Genomic DNA, 19,979 nt, shown 5'->3' with positions numbered 1-19,979 from the left:
ACCTGATGGTTTTACCATCGTTGTTGCTAACGACAACGCATAAAAACAGGCGCTTGTCTGTCTGTAGTGTGGTTATATTAAATATAAAAGAGAGAGAACTTTTAAGAAATTAATATAGCCACTATACATCATTTTGAAACATCAAAACGATGAAACAATATTGCCGTAAACAGTTTATTTTGCGACACCACGAAACAAACAATAGCATAAAATGAACCATAGACGTTTTTATATCGTCATCCGATATATATCGTTATATCGAACAGCCATATTATACATTTAAAAAAACTTGCTTCGAAAATTAAGGGAGATGTAAAATGTTTCCGACTTTAGCCAACTTAATTTTGATAACTCATCAACTTTGGTAGCATCTTTAGCTAACTTTAACTAAAGATGCTAATGTTTTTAGCTCTGAGCTGCCGCTGTTTTTAAAAAAAAAAAAAAAAAAAAAAGTTACGGGTGGAACTTTTGACCCGTAAGTCGAAAGTTTACATTCTCTAAAAAATTTTTTTATATATATATTTTTTTTCTTTTTCCAGTGGCATAAACAAACTTCTGCAGTGTTAATTTATTTTGTTCAGCCAACATCTCAGTTCAGTTTTATTCATATAGTGCCAAGTCACTGCAACAGTTGCCTCAAAAGGCTTCATTTTGTGAGGTAAACCTTACAATAATATAATGTGGTTTATAATATAAATCTCACAAAAATTAAGCTAACTTTTAAATCCCATATTGGATCTTGATGAATGAAATATCTGTCCTTTACTCTTTGACAATCCCTGTTTAATTTGTTGAGAGCAAAATGGTGTCTGAACATTATCAAAAGGAAAAAAGATTTCTCCCTTAAATCCAGTTTTGGTCAAGTTACTTGAAAAAAGTAATCAGTAACTAATTACTGAATACTTCCCCAAAAAAGTAATCCCATTACTTTAGTGATTACTTATTTTCAAAAGTAATTACTTAGTTACTTTTTAAAAACACGATTTACAACCTGAATAGGTGATAAGGTGATAAAGTGATAGATCTTTCAGCCCAATTCTACTTTTTCTACATAATCCATCATACAAATCAAATGGAAAGGTCCCTTTTTAAAACTTGTTTTGTTAGTTTTAATCTTTTAGCTTTATGCATCAAGCAAACATTTAATTATATGCAACATTCTCTGACTGGAAGAAATTTGTTTAATATTTAAACCTATTTTCTGCACATTCCAGCACATAAAATATTTTTTTGTGTGTTAACACTCACTCTTTCAAATAGATGCAAGTAAAACACAGCAGAAAATAAAGTCGCAGACTAGCGGTCCTGTTGCTCTATTTTCCACCTGTAAAGCAGGAGTGGGGTAGGCAGAGGTTTACCCTGGTGCAGGTGTGCCGCAGTGGTCAGTAGAAGGATAGGGCAGTTTCTCTGTAAATTTCCCATTATGTCGTAGCGCACTCGGTGCTTGCTTGGAAGTTTAGGGGTTTTTTTTGTTTTGTTTTTTTGTTTTTTTTCGCTGTAAAAAGACGTTTTCTTCCCACGCACAACAGACGCTAATGTTTTTGTCACTTTTTATGCAATCAAACTCAAAATAAGGTCAGTACTTCCACGCTTTAAACGCTGCATGCTCATACTCTCTCCAGCACTCGATATATGATCCATTGTTGATCTGCACACAGCTGTTGTCACAAACGTCGCACTCGCTTACCTCACTGTCATGAGACATTGTCGCAAAAAATCACTGTTTTAGTAACGCAGTAACGCAACGTTCCTACGGGAAAGTAACGGTAATCTAATTACCGTTTTTGCAAACGTAATCCCTTACTTTACTCGTTACTTGAAAAAAGTAATCAGAGTAACGCGTTACTGCCCATATCTGCTTAAATCTGTGCAAAAGGCTGCAAGTAGTGCAGTGGAACTGGTAGGAAAGTGGTTTTAGCTATGCCTAATTTTAATGGTGAGCTAAGCTAACAGTCTCCTTTTTAAAATTTTATGCTTGGCATATAAACATGACGAGAAATATTTCTCATAAGCCAAACTGTTGCTATTAATACACATTCTAGACCAAAAATAAAATGAGGACCACATTTATTAGTCCAGTCATGTATATGTTTCTCTCCTTTAATACAAGTTGTTTAGTAATGATGCATAAATCAAGAGTTAATTGTACTTTGTTCAAAATGTATTTTAAATGTTTTACATTACACTGAACTGCATTTCCATTTTTGTCACTTTTCTCATAAGTTGACTTTTTTTTTTTCAGTGTCATATTAAAAAAAAAAAAAAATCTGTATTCACGCATCACTTCACATTATGCTTTGTTTAATTTAAAAGATTTTTTTTTCCTTGTTGGTCTCACCTCACTTCTCTGTTCATTGCTTGCAGCCACTGTGCGAAGGTCGTTTGGAAGTCGAGGTAGACGCGGGCTCCGTGTTTTGAGTAGCTGTAGTAGTGAGTACAGTGTTACTAGAACCCCTGTAAAACCCTAGTTTGGTTCTACCTCTTCTCTACATAGTCTGCATTAGCCCTATTCACACGATCATACAGACTCACACCAGATATAAAATAGGTTCTTATGAAGAACTGCTGTGATTAATACCATAAAGTAGGCTTTTAACTCTTTGTTAGACACTTAATGACTAATATCTGGTTTAAAAGACCCTTAAAAATGTCCACTGAGCATAAAACTCGAGTGTTAAAATGGGTATGAAATGCTCCAACGATGAGTCAGTATGTAAAAGAAAGTAGTGCCTGAGTGAGGGAGGGAGGTAGTGTCCCAGACAGAGAGGTTGCTTCGTACCAAAAAGGAATTGAAAGGAGCTTAAATTAGTGAGAAAGGGGCAAGGAAGTTTCCTAGGAGTTGAAGTGGAACAAGAATGTGTGTGTCTGTGTGTGTGGACTAAGCCTTGCATTATTCGCTAAATCAGGTAGCGAATAAAGCAGCTTTATAGGGATGGAGAACTATAGGTCTCTTAAGTTAAACACTCAGTGGAGAGAAAAAAAAGCATACAGTATGTTTGGACTTGCCAAGCTTGTTAACTGTCATTATTTCCTGATATGTTTGCCTTTAATTTGCTCATTATGCTTGACTTGACAATAATGTGTTCGAGAAACCACTTATAGGAACACAAACCTGTTTGAGCCTACCTCTAATTATTTTAAGCATGATTAATTAAGTGTCAGATTGCCAGCAAAGTAAAACAAGACTAACACAAGCCCTTTTAGTTTCACTAATGAAGTTTATTTAACATGCTCAGTGGATGTTTTTAATCAGGTGCAATTATTTTCTCAGCTTTGAAGCAGAGTCAGCATCTCTTTCTTGAACACTGAAAAAATAATGTAGTGTCCCCAAAGCCCTTAAAAAAAAAAAAAAAAAAAAAAAAAAGTACAAAAAAATAATGGGAGCTGACTTGATTTTTTTTTTTCTGCCTTGGAGAACATGTATTAAGTTAATATTTTACATTTCCATATTGAACAAAGTGTAGTTGTACTAATTGGAGTCCTGTTAATCTGCCTTGGATATCTGCTCATAGAAGTAAATATTTCATAAACTGCAGACTTAACCATTTTTATAGTATACACTCACTGGCCACTCTATTAAGTACACCTTGCTAGTACTGAATTGGACCCATTTTTGCCTTCAGTACTGCCTAATTCTCCATGGCATTCAACAAGGTGCTGGAAACCTTTCTCAGATTTTTGGATCATGTTGACATGATGGTACTATACAGGCTTAACACGCACAACGATCTCCTGTTCAGCCACAGACCAAAGGTTGGATTGGGATCTGGTGAGTACAGTGAACTCATCATCATGCTTTGTGATGTGGTGCAATATGATCAAGGGATGGACCTGGTTAGCAGGTTAGCAAAAATACTATTTGGTTTTTTTTACGATGCTCGTTTGGAGCAAAGGGGCCCAAAGTGTGCCAAGCCATTATACCTGTTTTGATATTTGCGCTAAATTATGACCCTACCATGTGGATGTTGCAGATGAAATTGAGACCCATCAGGTCACCCCCACCCCAAGTCTTTTGAGCGTATATAAGTTGTCTTAGCTGACAGGAGTGGCACGCAGTAGCTATAGTGCTGCTTAGGTTTTAATATAAGATCCAGATATGCTCTTCTGCATACCTTGGTTGTAACAAATTGCATTATTTGAGTTACCGTTGTAACATTATATTCTCTGTAAACTCTGATAACTTTGTGGGACAATCCCAGTGGATCAGCGGTTTCTGAAATGCTCAGACCAGCCTATCTGGCACCAAAAACTGTTACACGAACACTTAAATCACCTTTCTTCCAAATTCTGATGCTCAGTTTGGACTTCAGCAGATCGTTTTGACCATGTCTTCATACACTAAATGCACTGGATTGCTGATATTTGCATTAACAAACAGTTAAATAGGTGTACCTCATAAATTGCCAGTGAGTTTAAACATCCAGATTGTATCCTGATAATCTGAAACCTTTTAAAGGGGGGGAGAATGGTAGGTTTCTGCATTATACCGTCTAAAGGTCTGGACAGGATGGAAAAAGAAAAGGTCAGTTTTTCTTTGCAATGACTCGTCAGTTTTTGCCTTTGGCTCTGCTCCCTCTGCAGATCCACAAATCAACACACAAACACGCTTTGCTTCAGGCATCTGCTCTGTGGGCCTTGTTTGCTCACACCTTCTGTGCTGACCAGAACCTGAGTCAGTGTGCCTGCATGACACGCATGTGCAGTCTTTGCAGGATATAAAGACCTTCAGCACATTCGTTTAAGTATGAAGGCTTTTCTTTACTTTTTTTTTTTTTTTTGCCAGACTTGTCATCCACTGACTCTGCTTGTCTTTAATAAGACCATGCCATCTTCATTTCCATCATTAGCCTCAGATTTTCATCGTAACATCATAGCAAAATGTTCAACTTCACCTATGTTAAATAAATTCAGGTAGAAAAAACTGTGGTAAACAAAGCTCTGTAGTTTGTGGTCAGATCTGACCTCGTAGAGGTGCACCATCAGAGTTCACTGATACATCTGAAAACCCAGCATGGCTACACATCACATCAGTGTGTTTGCTGTTCTGCTGCTGCTTTTCCCTCAGCTGCCCCTCCTTACTTTTTTTGCTGAAGTTGTGCTTTCAAATCATTTTCCTGTGTTTTGCTTACCTGAGGAGTGTTTGATTTAATTTTTTAGGTCCTCGGAAACGGAGCGGAAATACTGGCTTGCAAACAGAGATAAATCCAGCACTCCTCGCTTCCCCTGTCCCTCAAAAACGTGAAGCAATATATTAATTTTTGCGTGCTCTGACGTCAGTTTGCTGGCTTTAAGTGTGGTGACGATGTTTTGTGTAACAGACCCTGCTTGTGTCTGTGATGTGATCTCGTGCAACCGTGTTGCTGCCTTGTTCTGATGCTGCCGCATCAGTAACAAGCACGATGTTGTGAGACTCTTGAAAGCAATGTTGCTTTAAGAGATGTGCTATGTGAAAAGTGTTCCTGCATTGAACTGGACATGTCAGTTGCTTGAAATTTTTATTGAAAGCTTATTTTCTTTGTCTTACAATGCACTTTAGTTATAATTGTTTGTGTTTTTTATTTTTGTTTAAATCATGTGGTTTGTTTTCATCTTTATTTTGCCAATCACCCATTTAAGGGAAATTGAATTATTTCCTTTGTCCAGATCATTGTGAGCACTTAAAATACTCTTCTTTCATGTAGTAAGTGTTGAATGAAATTCATTTCTTATTAAGACTGTGTATAAGCTCCAAGGATGCTGACTATTGTGTCAAACGTCACTCCTTAACCTGTTCCAGTACCCTTGATGGTCTTTCTTTGTGGACTTTTTTCCCCCTGACAGCTGCTGGGTGTATTGCCCCAATACAGCCATGCCTCAATTGTGCTGCTGTCACTGTGGAAATAAAGCACAAAGAGAGACATGCTGAGGCTCTATTTGTAACGTCAGATTTGCTTTAGGCTCAATTTTGTGAATTTGCTTTTCAAACCGAATCTATTTGTCTTTAAACTGTGCTAGAACATCTTGAAAGCTGTTAATTGACTGTAATTAGAAATCAGAGGACATTGTATTATTACAATGTATATATTGTAATATTTGACATAATAAAATAGGGCCTCAGGCAAGACTGGAAAATGGGTGTCCCGAGGCTGTGACTCTATATTCCTGACACTCATTTCAGTGCTCTGCCCTCGTTGCTCTCCTCCAGGTTCCATCTCCTCTCCGGGATGGCGTAGAGGATCTGTGACTCCCCGGGTCACCGCCATCCCGTGCCCAGGCTGCCAGCATGACATAGATCTGGGCGAACGCGGCATCAGCATGTTGTTCCGAAACTTCACCCTGGAGAGCATTGTGGAGCGCTACCGGCAGGCTGCCCGCGCAGCCGTCGCCATCATGTGCAACATCTGCAAGCCTCCACAGCAGGAGGCAACAAAGAGCTGCATGGACTGCAAGGCGAGCTACTGTAACGAGTGTTTCAAGCTGCACCACCCCTGGGGCACACCCAAAGCCCAGCACGAGTATGTTGGTCCCACTACGAATTTTAGGCCCAAGGTGAGTGTGGCTCAGTAGCTGTCAGTTTGTTCTCACGAAGTAATAAACGATAAACAAAACAACTTTGAACTATGAACAGTTAACAAGATATGTTATCACAGAGTTAAACATTAGTTGATAGATTTCTGCTTACTTGATTGAATGGCGGTATGAGAGTTGCATGTCATGCATGGTGAATTTTACCAGCTGTGTTGATTTTCTAATCATTGCTATACAGAAAGTTTGGCTTAAAACTTAACTTTGCTGATCAAACTATATTTAATCACTTTCTGAAGCTCAGAAAGGTCAGTGACGCATGGTGTAACTCAGAAACAGAATCAAATATAGTTTACTCTCAGCAGAACTATGAAATTGGTTCCTGTGTCATATACTAGTCAAAAACAGAAGTGCAAGTTTTATCTTTTTTACATGTGAAAACCCAAACAAATTCTGTGATTAGTCTTCAATTCTTGTTGTTTGGTTTTAGTCTGGGGATTGGTAATTTGTTTACTGAGCACAAACCCGCGTGATTAAGTGAAGTTGGCCGAGGCCAGGTTATTGCCATGCTGGCATCTGTCCGAGCTGTTGCTGCAGACTTCCATGTCCACGAGAGCACCATCTCTGATCTGTTTGTTCTCAGTGGAAATCTGACTAGACAGAGGACTTAAGATGTGCTCCTACCTGTACTTATGTCCTGAGAATGGTGGGGTTTTTTTTTGGTTTTTTTTGGGGGGGGGGGTTTTTTAGTGGGACCGTGCCAGAGTAGCACAGACCTTTCTGGCTCAGGACATATCTAGAGACTTCCCTGGCTAGCATTTAGACCCCATATGTCTCCTGTTAAATGTGACCTGGACATTCTGGGTTAATGCATTCATCAATGCGATACTGTTGACCATAATATCCTATTAGAGCGATTAGAACATGCTGTAGGTATTACAGGTATTGCACTGCAGTGGTTTGTATCATATCTATCTAATAGACTCCAATTTGTGCATGTAAATGGAGAGTCCTCTTCACACACTGAGGTTAATTATGGAGTTCCACAGGGTTCAGTGCTAGGACCAATTCTGTTTACATTATACATGCTTCCCCTAGGCAGCATCATTAGAAGACATAGCATACATTTTCACTGCTATGCAGATGACACCCAGCTCTATCTGTCCATGAAGCCAGATAACACACACCAATTAGTTAAACTGCAGGAATGTCTTAAAGACATAAAGACTTGGATGGCCACTAACTTTCTGCTTCTTAACTCAGATAAAACTGAGGTCATTGTACTCGGCGCTGAAAAGCTTAGAAATATGGTATCTAACCAGATTCTTACTCTGGATGGCATTACCTTGGCCTCCAGTAACACTGTGAGGAACCTTGGAGTCATTTTTGACCAGGATATGTCCTTCAACGCACATATTAAACAAATATGTAAGACTGCGTTCTTCCATTTGCGCAACATCTCTAAAATTAGAAATACCCTGTCTCAGAGTGACGCTGAAAAACTAGTTCATGCATTTATTACTTCCAGGCTGGACTACTGCAATTCATTATTATCAGGATGTCCAAAAAACTCACTGAAAAGCCTTCAGCTAATCCAAAATGCTGCAGCAGGAGTACTGACAGGGACTAGAAAGAGAGAGCATATTTCTCCTGTTTTGGCTTCCCTTCATTGGCTTCCTGTTAAATCCAGAATTGAATTCAAAATCCTGCTCCTCACATACAAGGTCTTAAATAATCAGGCCCCATCTTATCTTAATGACCTTGTAGTACCATATCACCCTATTAGAGCACTTCGCTCTCGCTCTGCAGGCCTACTTGTTGTTCCTAGAGTATTTAAAAGTAGAATGGGAGGGAGAGCCTTCAGTTTTCAGGCCCCTCTTCTGTGGAACCAGCTTCCAGTTTGGATTCGGGAGACAGACACTATCTCTACTTTTAAGATTAGGCTTAAAACTTTCCTTTTTGCTAAAGCATATAGTTAGGGCTGGACCAGGTGACCCTGAATCCTCCCTTAGTTATGCTGCAATAGATGTAGGCTGCCGGGGGATTCCCATGATGCATTGAGTTTTTCCTTTCCAGTCACCTTTCTCACTCACTATGTGTTAACAGACCTCTCTGTATTGAATCGTATCTGTTATTAATCTCTGTCTCTCTTCCACAGCATGTCTTTTATCCTGTCTTCCTTCTCTCACCCCAACCAGTCGCAGCAGATGGCCGCCCCTCCCTGAGCCTGGTTCTGCCGGAGGTTTCTTCCTGTTAAAAGGGAGTTTTTCCTTCCCACTGTCGCCAAAGTGCTTGCTCATAGGGGGTCATATGATTGTTGGGCTTTTCTCTGTATCTATGAAGCGCCTTGAGGCGACATTTGTTGTGATTTGGCGCTATATAAATAAAATTGAATTGAATTGAATAGAGCAAACCACAACCTTGATCGCTGCAATCATCCAGGAATGGGGAACAGCTCCTCAGCAATAGAGCTGGACTCCTGTTTGGGTCAAGCCAGAGCTTGTTTCAAATGTCTATACATTCCTATTGTGTAGTGTTTGTCTAGAATGTCCATTGGAAACACAAACTTGCATTTCTCTTTTTGGTTTGTGTATTTGTTGCATTCCTTGTTCATTGAGGAGTGATGTATCTGCTGTTTTAGCCTCTGATGAGGATCTTGGCATTTGGAGCGCTGATTTGAGTTCTATTTTAAGACCCATCAGGAAATGGTTCATCGAGCTGTCTACCACTTTTTTTTTTTTTTTTTAAATGGCTTTAGCTCATCTTCCTGTTTCACTTCATTTGTCAACATTTTATCAACACTGTGTAGCTCTATGCAGTATAAAACAGTGCAGTTTAATGTGTACATGCGTTCTTTGGATTAATTTTAAGTCCTTGTTTTTCAGAGCTTATGTAACTGGGAGGTAAGTGGTACTTGTGACAAAGTGAGTCCTCGGGGGCGATAATTTGTTTTCTCCTTAATCTCGCAGGTTCTCATGTGCCCAGAGCACGAGATGGAGAAGGTGAACATGTACTGTGAGGTCTGCAGGCGTCCCGTGTGTCACTTGTGCAAGCTTGGAGGATCCCATGCTAACCACAAAGTCACCTCCATGAGCAGTGCTTACAAGATCCTCAAGGTAACACATTTAGACTTTTTTTTTTTTTTTTTCCCCACACAGTCAGTACACTTGAAATTTTATTATTTAAAAACTGGTAATGACTAGGTAAACTGTAGTGAAAGATAAAACAATGATTTGAGGTTTTGAGAATCCTTTAAGGGCAGATTATTGTGCAGAAGTTTGGTGCTAGCATAATTGGACTCAAGTAAAAGCCTTTTGTCCACGCTTCCCGTCATCGCTAAAGTATGCAACAAAAGAAGTTCAGAGGCACCTTTTTTTGTAGTGGGTCACACACGGACTTGTTCCTGGATTTCATCTCCTCTGCTGTTGTAATATTAATGCTTGATCTGTTCCAGTGCTAGCATGCACACCATAGATGTCAGTCACTGTTTGGAAACTTAAACCCAGGCTGGCTAATTGAGTTCAAACTCCTCTTGAGAGCTTTCCCTTTCAGCATGATTACCTTTAATTTATTTTAGTGTTTTGTTTAGTTCACGTGGAGATGAAAATGTCACGAGATTGTGTTGGCAGCTGCTGTGACAGCAACCACACACTCCTAAAGCACAATGAGGCTTTCAGCAGAATAGGTTTTAATTAAAATGCATTTAATAGTAATTGTTTTGTTGGCCTGAACGTCATCCTGCTTAAAGGGATTTATTTAACGGGGCTTAGCAAGTCGAGGCAGATTTTTGTGAAATTCTATATGCTGGTTTGTGTCGATACAAACATATTGGTGTTTAATATTTAATGAGACCATTTGTTCCATGTGATTTTGTGTGCTCTGCCTTTGAGTTCTTGGGAGGAGTATCAGATGTCCTGATCAGTCCCAGAAACCTGTGTCAGTTATAATTTCTTTGAACAGAAGTGCAGCGTCACTGTGTCCGGAGATGTCCATCAGTAATAAACTAATTTAGTTTACCCCTGTTGTTGAACGTCTCAAACTACAAAACCTTTTCTTTTTAAAGTGGTGCCTGTTACTGTTTTCTTTCCCAGAAAATATGTATTTTAAGGTTGTGTTATTAGTCTCATGCCTTGTGTATGTGCCAGCAAGTATAAGGCTCTGTGAAGCTCACTGTAAATACTGAAATGCTGCTGGCTCTTTTTTTTTTTTTTTTCCTTCCTCCCTCCCCAGGAGAAGCTGGCCAAGAGTATCCACTACCTCATCAGCAAAGAGGACCAGGTCAGGACTCAGATTACTGAGCTTGAGGTGCTCATCAATAAGACTGAGGTGAGAGAGCTGACTCATGCTCTCACATCCTTTGATGTTACTGTATGCTCTGCAGACTTTTTTTCCTTAATCATCAGTTGTAGTCAGAAACAAAAGACCTGATTTGATTTAGTTTAACTTGGACTCGAAAGACCTGGAATTGGGTTATGGTTATTGCATCACAAAATGTCCATATCAACAATTCCAACTTTATCGTCTTCTGCAAAATCCCTGGACAGTGTTAAATCTATAAGGAGCAGAAGGTGGCTACATGGTGCAGTGGTTAACACACTCACTTACTTACATGTTAAAGATGCTGGGTTTGATGCTGGGAGGAGAGGAGAACAAATTTGGATCTTGGATAAATGGGGAAAGTTGCATCAGGAAGGCCATGTGGTGTAAAATCTGTGCCAAGTCAAACATGTAGATCTGGCCACTGTGGTGACCCAATGAGGAAGCAGCTGAAAGAATCTGTAACTAAGGATGGAATAAAAGGGCAGGTTATCACTATACTGCTTTTATCACATTTATGAAGGTATTATGAACTTTGTTTACACTTTTAGCATTTCTCTAATCAGTTTGTGCCAATAAAGCTGCTCCTCCTCAAGAAGGAGCAGCAGCTTTCTGTCTAAACCTTTTGAATCTAGTCAAATTGATGATGTTATAACGCAAAACAAATGCATCTGTTGATAGCTGCAGAGAACAAATTTTAATACGGCTCAGTCGAAAGCAGCCTGAGTCGAACAATTACACACAGTCTTTGTATGAGTAAGCAGCATCATTGAACAAGCAGTATGCAAACCACACAAACAAGGAAACGCAGGATTTGGTTCCCTCACGCAAGTCTGGGTTTTTAGTGTCTCAGCTGGTTCCTTTTACTTTGATGTTGGTCATAGATGGAGAGCGCTCAACATACCCACGCTTTTAGTTTTGTAAAGGGCACTGGGTGTGTGAGCAATAGGTGATTGTTATGCTTTAGATGCTTTTAATTTTTCATTTTGCAATTGATGCTTCTGTCTCATTGAGTATAAATGGGAGTGACTTTTATGTTGTTCAAAACTAAACAGAGGCCTTAATTCATTCATGTTTGCTGCTTATGTGTCAAACAATGGCTTAGATGAGATGAGTTTAAAATGTTGAATGTCTGCAGCTGAATTACAATAAAATGAAATGCGTACTGTCAAAATGTTCATTCAACAGTCTCGAGTGGAAAAAGTGAGGAATCGATGCCCACTGCTTTGTTTTAAATGATCATAGTGGCAATGACTTGCACTCTGGCTGGCTTAAAGAAATGTCTGCTTATTGCATCTAATGAATACTGTTAGTTTAAGATGATGAGAAACTTGTCTTTTCCTTAAAGGAAAATGGCCAGTTAGCAGAGCGTCAAGCCAACGAGCACTTTGAGCGTCTGTTTGAGACTCTGCAAGAGAGAAAATCTGAGATGCTGAGGTCAATCGAGCAGTCTCGTAACCGTCGCATGGAGCAGCTCAGAGGCCAGGTGAGCCTTTGATTTCTCTATCTCATGCGTCATATTTGCATGAAGTCCATAATAAGTACTTTGAACTTTTCTAGATGTTTAAAAACTAGCCTGACTTCTCAAGATGCTGTCACAATTGTAACAAACACTTATAACTGACTTATAAATGGTATTGCCCAGGTGGAGGAGTACCAAGGTATGCTGGAGAACAGTGGGTTGGTGGGCTACGCTCAGGAGGTGCTGAAGGAAACCGATCAATCCTGTTTTGTGCAGACTGCGAAGCAGCTGCATGTCAGGTATGCAAATTGGTGAGATTTACATCTATATTTCATCTGTAGAGAGATTCACGTCCCTCAGCAGGAGCACATGGAAAGGTTCAGAAAACTATAATCTTCACTACAGTCATCTGTTTAAAATGATAACATTTAGGAAAAAAGTACAATAATAGAAATGATTTATAATGTAACAAAGCTTAGAGATGCAAATGGTGAGAAGTAAAAGCTGCCCGTATATAATCATCTGTATTATTCGTGAGGAAAGCTGCACTTTTGTGAAGGAATAGTTGAGCAGTGCACTTAAAGCAAATATGAGCTACAGAATTATGAAGTTAAATACTGTCAAAGTGATAATTTATGAATAAAGTAACCAAGTATACATTAATTTTAAAAAATGAAGCTAAATATGATTGTTAGGGCTGTCCAACGATTACAATATTGAGTCACACGACTGTGGATAGTTAATTAATTGCAAAAACTACAAATAACTTTAGTCTTGTCAAAGAAACCATCAGGCAGAGTTTGAAATCTGAACTGAATCATTACAGTTTTTATTCTTCTCTAGATGCCATAAGCAGGTTTTTGTCCATTTTAGATTTGGTTTATTTTTGTGCTGCATTCAATCAGATTAAATGTTTGACTAAAATGTGTCACAAAACCACGTGTTACTGAGCCACAGGTCACCAAACTCAAGGACAGTTTAAAGAAGACTTGTGCCACAGTGCCAAGTCAGTGCTGTGTATCTCAGTATCCTCTCCTTTAAGCTCACTAATTGATCTCCTTGAGCAGCTTTTGTAAGCTAGAACCTTTTTCTCTTACAGGCATGATAGGATGGTTTGTCCAGTTTACTCTTGACAAAGATTCAGCCTTTAATCCTTCATTGTGCTTATGAGAGACTGTATAAAAATAGCCAGATGACCCCAGAGTACAGGACTGATTGAAAATACATTAGGGCAATGAAGGCAATCTGTATGCTGTGAATAGTGTTGCTGTTTTGTGTCCTTACAGAAGTCTATAATTAAAAATCTTACCTTAATGATGAGGGTTTTTTTTTTTTTTTTTTTTTTTTTTTTTAAATTTTATTATGTTTTAGGATCCAGAAAGCCACAGAGTCTCTGAGGACCTTTCACCCTGCAGCTGACCCCTGCTTTGATGAGTTTGTCCTGGACACGTCCAGAGAAGAAATGCTGCTTAAAGAGATGTGCTTTGGTGGAGGTAAATGATTTCAGAGTAAAGGCAACACTTGGGTTGTCAGAAATGTCATTTATTGAATCATTTCTGACTTAAACCCTGTTTCAGTTGACTTTGATGCACTAAAAGGTTAATCTGTTTACAGGATAGTTTGTAAATATTGTTTTCAGGGGTTTGGTGTGCTCAGTCAAACTAATTTCTGGAAAAACGGTGGTAAACAGCGAGCTTCTTGATCGTGCTCGGCTGGAAAAAGTGATCCCATCAGTTCATGAAAGAAAACATGGTGACATTTATGCTTCTATTCATCTGTGAGCATGAAGACCGGCTTTGTTTGTGGCTCCTCCAGATCATGGCAAAATGTGGCAATATGATGTAGAGCCCTGCCGTTATATTTCCTTACAAATCAAGTTGGTTAAAACATGAATAAGTTATTTTTGTTGTTGCATGCAGAGCCATTCAAACTGTGCTATGCTAAGAGGTCAGAGGTCATTTGTAGGCAGCCAAAATGAGAGCCGTGACTACACAAACTGTGTAAATCAGCTGAACAAACCACCAACATCCAAATGTGCTTACTCTGTCAGAAAGCTGCTCAGGTAGAAGTTTCCCAGGGCTGAGAATATATATGCTTTCTTAAATTGCACTGGCAACCTGCATTATTCTGACCTATTTCAGGTTTGTCTTCCCACAGCCTCAAAATAATGAGCAAACAGTAAGTCATAGCAAACTGATCTCAAAGCAAGACCATACCGGTGTTAAAGCACTCAAACAAAAAATGTCTTAAATATCTGATCAAGGTACGTAACTGTTCATTATCTAACAAGCTATGTGTACTTAACCTCTCTATATTGATCTGAAAGATTTGTTTTTAAATCTGTTCACCAGTTTTGAGACTCAAAGGTCTGTGAAGGAGTGACCTGGATTATTTAAAGTGAATGCAGGTTATTGTGCAGGTTGCAAAAATGTCCTGCTAAGGAAATGCAAGTCATCACAAGCTCACTCAAAGGCCGGTCAGAGGCAACGCTAGAACCTTAAAAGATGATGCTCTTTGACATTGATCTGACACACAATATGTGAAGAAAAACTGGAGAAGCTACTCCGGCCTCAACTGCTACATCGAATCACACTCCAAACTCAAATTCTGGTTCAACCTCATACGTTTCAGTCAGTCGTCCTAATTTACACAATTTACATCAGTATATCCAGAGATTTGAAGAAGCAAAGGGGACATCTTTGGCTTCAATGCCTCCCTCGAACTGTCACTAAAACTGAAGGAATGGAAAAGTGACACAGGTGTCACCTAGGAACCCACTCTCCTGTTTATAAGAAGGCCCAGCTCCAGGCATTTGGCTCTAATCATAGACATGCCCAGGGAGACTAGTTGTATAATTGAAACAGCCCGTGTATCTGAGCAGTAAATGGTTAATAGACTGGTACTTGTATAACACTGTTTTACTCGTACTGAAGACTAGAAGCACTGCAAACTTGCATTCTTTCGAATGACCTCTGGTTGGGCAGAAAAAGTACTTCATACGCTGCAGGAAGGAGCGCTTTCGCAGGTCATTCATCCCAACAGCAGTTGCTCTATAACTCAATCACAATGTCATAAGTCACTGGACATTGTGGAGATCCACGGTCACCACTTCATGCATAATGCACCTTCTATGTGTATGGACATGTGCAGGTATATTTAGTGTGTAAGTGTGTGTACATGTCTATACTTATACATATCTATGGCTTACATAGGAATAGTAATGGTAGAATAGTTATCTTATAACTTTATAGTTTATGTCTTGCATATTTCCACAACCATATCCATAATCACATACTGTATGCTACCGTTGTCTATAGTGCATTATCTTACTTATTTGTTGGTATTTTATTTGTATGTTTTGTATGTTCCTTCCTGCTATCTATACCTGAGCTGAGGTAATGCAAAAATTTCCCCACCGTGGGATCAATAAAGTCTTATCTTATACCTGATTTCTCAGAAACATACTTAATAGTTTGTATATAATCATCTCTGGTTCTGTTAACTTTCCAACTAGCCACATTTTATTTATTTGAAAGGGGGAAAAAAAGCAGCCATCAAAGTGCTCAGATTGCACAAACCAATAGCTGTCGTCATGGTAGCCAGCTGAGTCTTATACGTTGTCTGACTTTCCTTAATGATCAAATTGGAGTTCAACACAGCCTTGTTGTGAGTCATGCTTTGACATTTGGCTCTGTTTGGGAGAGGCTCATTCCTTATGCGCTTTACTTTCTTTAATCTAACTTGACAACTTAATACGTATTAGTGACTGAGAGAAGGTGGTATTGATATTCTCCACTGCATATAGTGATGGTTAGTTGTGACAGGACTTTCAGTCATAGTTATGCAGTGACACTTGATTGGTGTTTGAGGCCATCCTGAAAACTGATAGCAGTTATTTGACAAGCTGCTTCGGTGGCAGTAAAGGCTTTAGCTCTGATTGTCAGATGTTCTTTCAGACAAAGCGCTAGATGGTAAATATCGAGGGATTGAATGTTGATATTTGTAGAAAGCACTGAGGTCTCTCGGTGCTGTTCAGTGAAACAGCAACTGAACATTATTACTTAGTGCAACTAAATAGCTGGCAGTTGTTCCAGTGACCGTTGGTGACATGAATTTGTGATTATGGGCTTTTGTTACTGCACTGAAGAGCAGCCCCGCTTGGTTTGTTGAAAATCAGTGATGTGAGACGTCTCAAAGGCTACCGCTGGCTCGGTGTAGACACTGAAGGAAAATGGTCTGTTTTTCTGTGACTCATGAAGAACGGTTGGATAACGATCTAGTTATTATCTCCTCTATAATCTGATTACGGGCCAGCTTTAATTTACTGTGGTCAGAAACGATGGATGCATAAAAAAAAAATGTGTAGGAAAAGGGGATCTGTACAAAGGCCACAAGAGCAGAGCTGTGGATTCTGTTTTTTACAGGAGGAGTGTAAAGGGGGAAGGTAATGCTGCTGGAAAACTTTTTCTTTTTGAATAGTCAATGAAGCTGTTTAAAGACTTAAGCGAGTTTATATTTTTAAAGAAGTTACTTGCTTAGTCCTCGGCATGATTTAAAAACGTCCTTTAAATTTCAGATTTGACTTTCTTTGTATAAAGTGTTGCCTGTGTAGCAGTGATGCATTTTCTTTTTTCTTTTTTTTTTTTTGGAAAAGTGCTGCATGCAGCAGTTTGGCGGCAGCCTTTAATCTAAAGGCCTGCAGGAGCCAGTTTAGTCCAAGCCCATGAGATAATAAGCTGTGAGTGCGCCTGTATACTGCAGTAATTACATTTAAGGAGGTTAAAAAATGACTGCATTATTGGTGGATCCTCTCCCTCATCCTTGTACTGTACTTGACTGCATTTTTAAAAACTTGAGGCTGACCCCAAGTGCTTTTTGTTCAGTGCTTGTGTCTTGTCCATGTTTCCTAGTGCACTCGTCATCCTTTGGATAACGATGCGTTTGTGCTCACTCCTTTTAACCCAGCTATGGCCATACTGTGGCGTATGAACCCCCCCCCCCCTCAAAGCTCTGCTTCTCAAGAGGATGTGAAAGACTGCTTTATCTCAAGTGTAAATGCCCGTTTGTGGTCAGTTTCAAACTGGAGTTTCTGCTAAACATCAGGCTATGATCAGAGGTCTCAACATTTCATATCTCTTAAAGAATGTTTTTCATGTCAAAGCTTAAAGATTTTGAAGTGGGAGCTGTTGAAAGTCCAGTACAGGGAGCAGGGGAATGATAAAGAATATGAGTCAGAGCAGCTCCATGCAGTGTAAGCTGTAATGTACATGATCAATAGTGTTTTTCTTCCGAATCACTGAATGAGGGCTTCCTGCTGAGTCGGATGGCTGACTGCCCCGTTTGGTCCTCACTTGTTTGTCCATCTGTTTGAACAGGTGAAAACATAAAATTTTATTTGTCAGGGTAGCAGATGGCTTTTTTAAATCAAAGAGGGCCTGTGGTGGTTACTCTTTACTTTCCCTGGTTAATGCTGATCTACATTAAGAACTCTTAATACATTGTGCTTTAAGATTACACAAGCTCATAAAGGAGAGCTGCCTGGGAGAAGTAAATTGGGGACTCGGGATTAGCCAAGTGACTTTGAAAGCTTGACAGCAGTGGTGACACTGGTCAGTGAGGGGAATCTACTATTGTGGGGAAAAGATGACAAAAATGGGAAGGATTGAAAACTAGAAGGGGAAAAATATAACCAAAGGGATGAGGGGAACTCTCACTGGGAGGATGATGGAAGTATACAGAGAAATGCTTTGATCTTGGAGAGGAGCTGTGACCTACATGGTGGCAGTAATTTGATTGTTTCTGGAGGAAAAAAATTAGCTGAGGAGTGTAACTGAGGGCATCCTTCAAGGGGTTTGTCCTCTAGCATAAGCCAGAGGCAGTTAATATGTAGGTGAATGTAAAGGCATGGAGAGATGGGTTAACAACACAAGCAGGAAATTGAAATGACTGTGTTGAGAAAATGGATGGGAAGAAACAAAGTGCAGTAAGGGAAAGAAGCTGAGTTGGGTGTAAGTGCATTTCCTGGCTGTGAGTCTGGGAAAAACTCTTAAGCTTCATTATGCAAGATAGTCCATTGTCCTGAGTGGATAGTCTTGATCCTGACAAAGCTAATCTTAGCTATACTTGCATTGCTTCATTTGCTTAAGCCCAAGCTATGTAGCTGAAATACAGGGCTCAGCATGATTAGAATGAAAGTAATTTGGCTGCTATTGCTGTGTATTTTTATTTTCTTAAATTCATGTCTTTTGTCTTTTTAGGCGACTGTAAGTTGCTGTTATATAAATAAAATTGAATGATCTGTTGTCTTGCAAATCCTAAATCTTCCAGAACTGTCTGCCATGTGAGATTTGTTTTTAAACTTGGACAAAACAAGCTCTTCCCCAGATTTGTCATTGTTTTGAAAATCTTCATAACAGATGTTAAATGCTATATTTTAGAGGCTTTCCTGGTTGCACAGTTTGTTTACTTGTTGTTTCACCTGATTATACTGACTGGTTCCTTTGCTCTATTCTTTACACACTTTCTTCCTCTTCTCCAGTTCCAGACCCACCTCTGATTGACCTGTCCAATAGCAGAGTCTATAATGAGGCCTCAATCTGCTGGAGGCTCTCTGATGACCACCTACCTACTGATCACCACATGCTTGAGTACCGCAGGTGAGTGCAAGCATGACTTTGGGAGTAGAGGGATGTGTAGTGCCACGGATGAGTTACAGATACTTGAAGGAAAAAATATAATTTTTCTCCAGACTTGGAGGCCCAGGTCAGTCCCCATCCCAGGAAGACGGCGAGGACAATGGTGTCTGGAGGGCCACAGACAGAGTGTACGGCCCCAGCACCGTGGTGTGTGACCTGGAGCCTGACAGTCTGTACTCCTTCAGAGTACGAAGCTGCAGGAACTCCATGTTCAGCCCCTACAGTCCTGAGGTCACCTTCCACACGCCACCTGCACCCGGTAAGCCTGAGACGCATGATTTATTCCTGTCAGTTAAAAATTTGTTGCATTTCCCCTTCAATCCTGTGTTTGTTCTTCTGCTGGAGACAGAAGAGTAAAAGTGTTAAAGAATACGGTGACTTACTAAATTCAAGCTGTTGTTTGTTGTTGATGCTGAGTTCATTAATGACTTGCCACGCTGACTACTGGAGGACCAACCCCTGTTATTGGGCCTCTTTCTAGCAGCAGCCAAGCTTTTTCTATCCCCTCTAGTTCTCAAAGCACGTCTGTGCTGAATGCTGTGCTCGACTTTAGGGAGATTAGAAAATGATGGATGCTCCACTGTTTTTAAAACATTTTTGAATTTCCTTATAGCTAGCAGGCTGGAGGTAATGAAGCAGAGTGGTGGTGTAGTTTATCACCATAGTAATGGCTTTTGTTTTAGATTGCTGAAACCAATATAGCTTTTGTCTGTGTGCGTGGGAGTGGATGGCATACAGCATGTCAGCTTGGAGAAGAAACCTGCAGTTGCATCTGTTGCTGGCATTCTTAAGCTTTCCTCAAAGATGCAAGGTGGAATTCATTAAAAAGGATTATCATTTCCAGCCATCTGCTGGGCTTGAATTCAAATGGAACCTTCCCAGTAAGGGACTGTATCCCTTTGATTTACATCCTGCTTGGAAGGTGTTAGTCTCCTCACTTTGGGCTGTTTTCTCTGGGTGTATGCTATAATTTCAGAAAGTTTGCAGAGCCTTTTTTGTAA

General features: G+C 39.7%; 1 protein-coding gene across 10 annotated transcripts in view; it reads left to right on the top strand.

The window, feature by feature from the left end:
• trim36 (tripartite motif containing 36) overlaps positions 1 to 19,979 on the top strand; it is a 36,244-nt gene that overhangs the window by 8,050 nt on the left and 8,215 nt on the right. For 3 of the 10 annotated variants that reach the window (XM_085181254.1, XM_085181255.1, XM_085181257.1), the window contains exons 3-11: positions 2,365 to 2,430; positions 6,185 to 6,528; positions 9,474 to 9,620; positions 10,735 to 10,830; positions 12,170 to 12,307; positions 12,467 to 12,582; positions 13,655 to 13,776; positions 18,822 to 18,939; positions 19,032 to 19,237. In XM_085181254.1, the coding sequence (XP_085037380.1) occupies positions 2,365 to 2,430; positions 6,185 to 6,528; positions 9,474 to 9,620; positions 10,735 to 10,830; positions 12,170 to 12,307; positions 12,467 to 12,582; positions 13,655 to 13,776; positions 18,822 to 18,939; positions 19,032 to 19,237 (1,353 nt within the window). Of the gene's footprint in view, positions 1 to 2,364; positions 2,431 to 5,157; positions 5,239 to 6,184; positions 6,529 to 9,473; positions 9,621 to 10,734; positions 10,831 to 12,169; positions 12,308 to 12,466; positions 12,595 to 13,654; positions 13,777 to 18,821; positions 18,940 to 19,031; positions 19,238 to 19,979 lie in introns of all 10 variants that reach the window. The other 7 variants (XM_085181260.1, XM_085181261.1, XM_085181262.1 and 4 more) reach the window with 4 other exon arrangements.

Source organism: Neolamprologus multifasciatus, chromosome 12 (genome assembly GCF_963576455.1).
Source record: "Neolamprologus multifasciatus chromosome 12, fNeoMul1.2, whole genome shotgun sequence".
In the NCBI taxonomy this organism is placed as follows: Eukaryota; Metazoa; Chordata; class Actinopteri; order Cichliformes; family Cichlidae; genus Neolamprologus; species Neolamprologus multifasciatus.
Note: the sequence above shows the minus strand (reverse complement) of the source record. Positions and strands in the feature narration are given on the sequence as shown.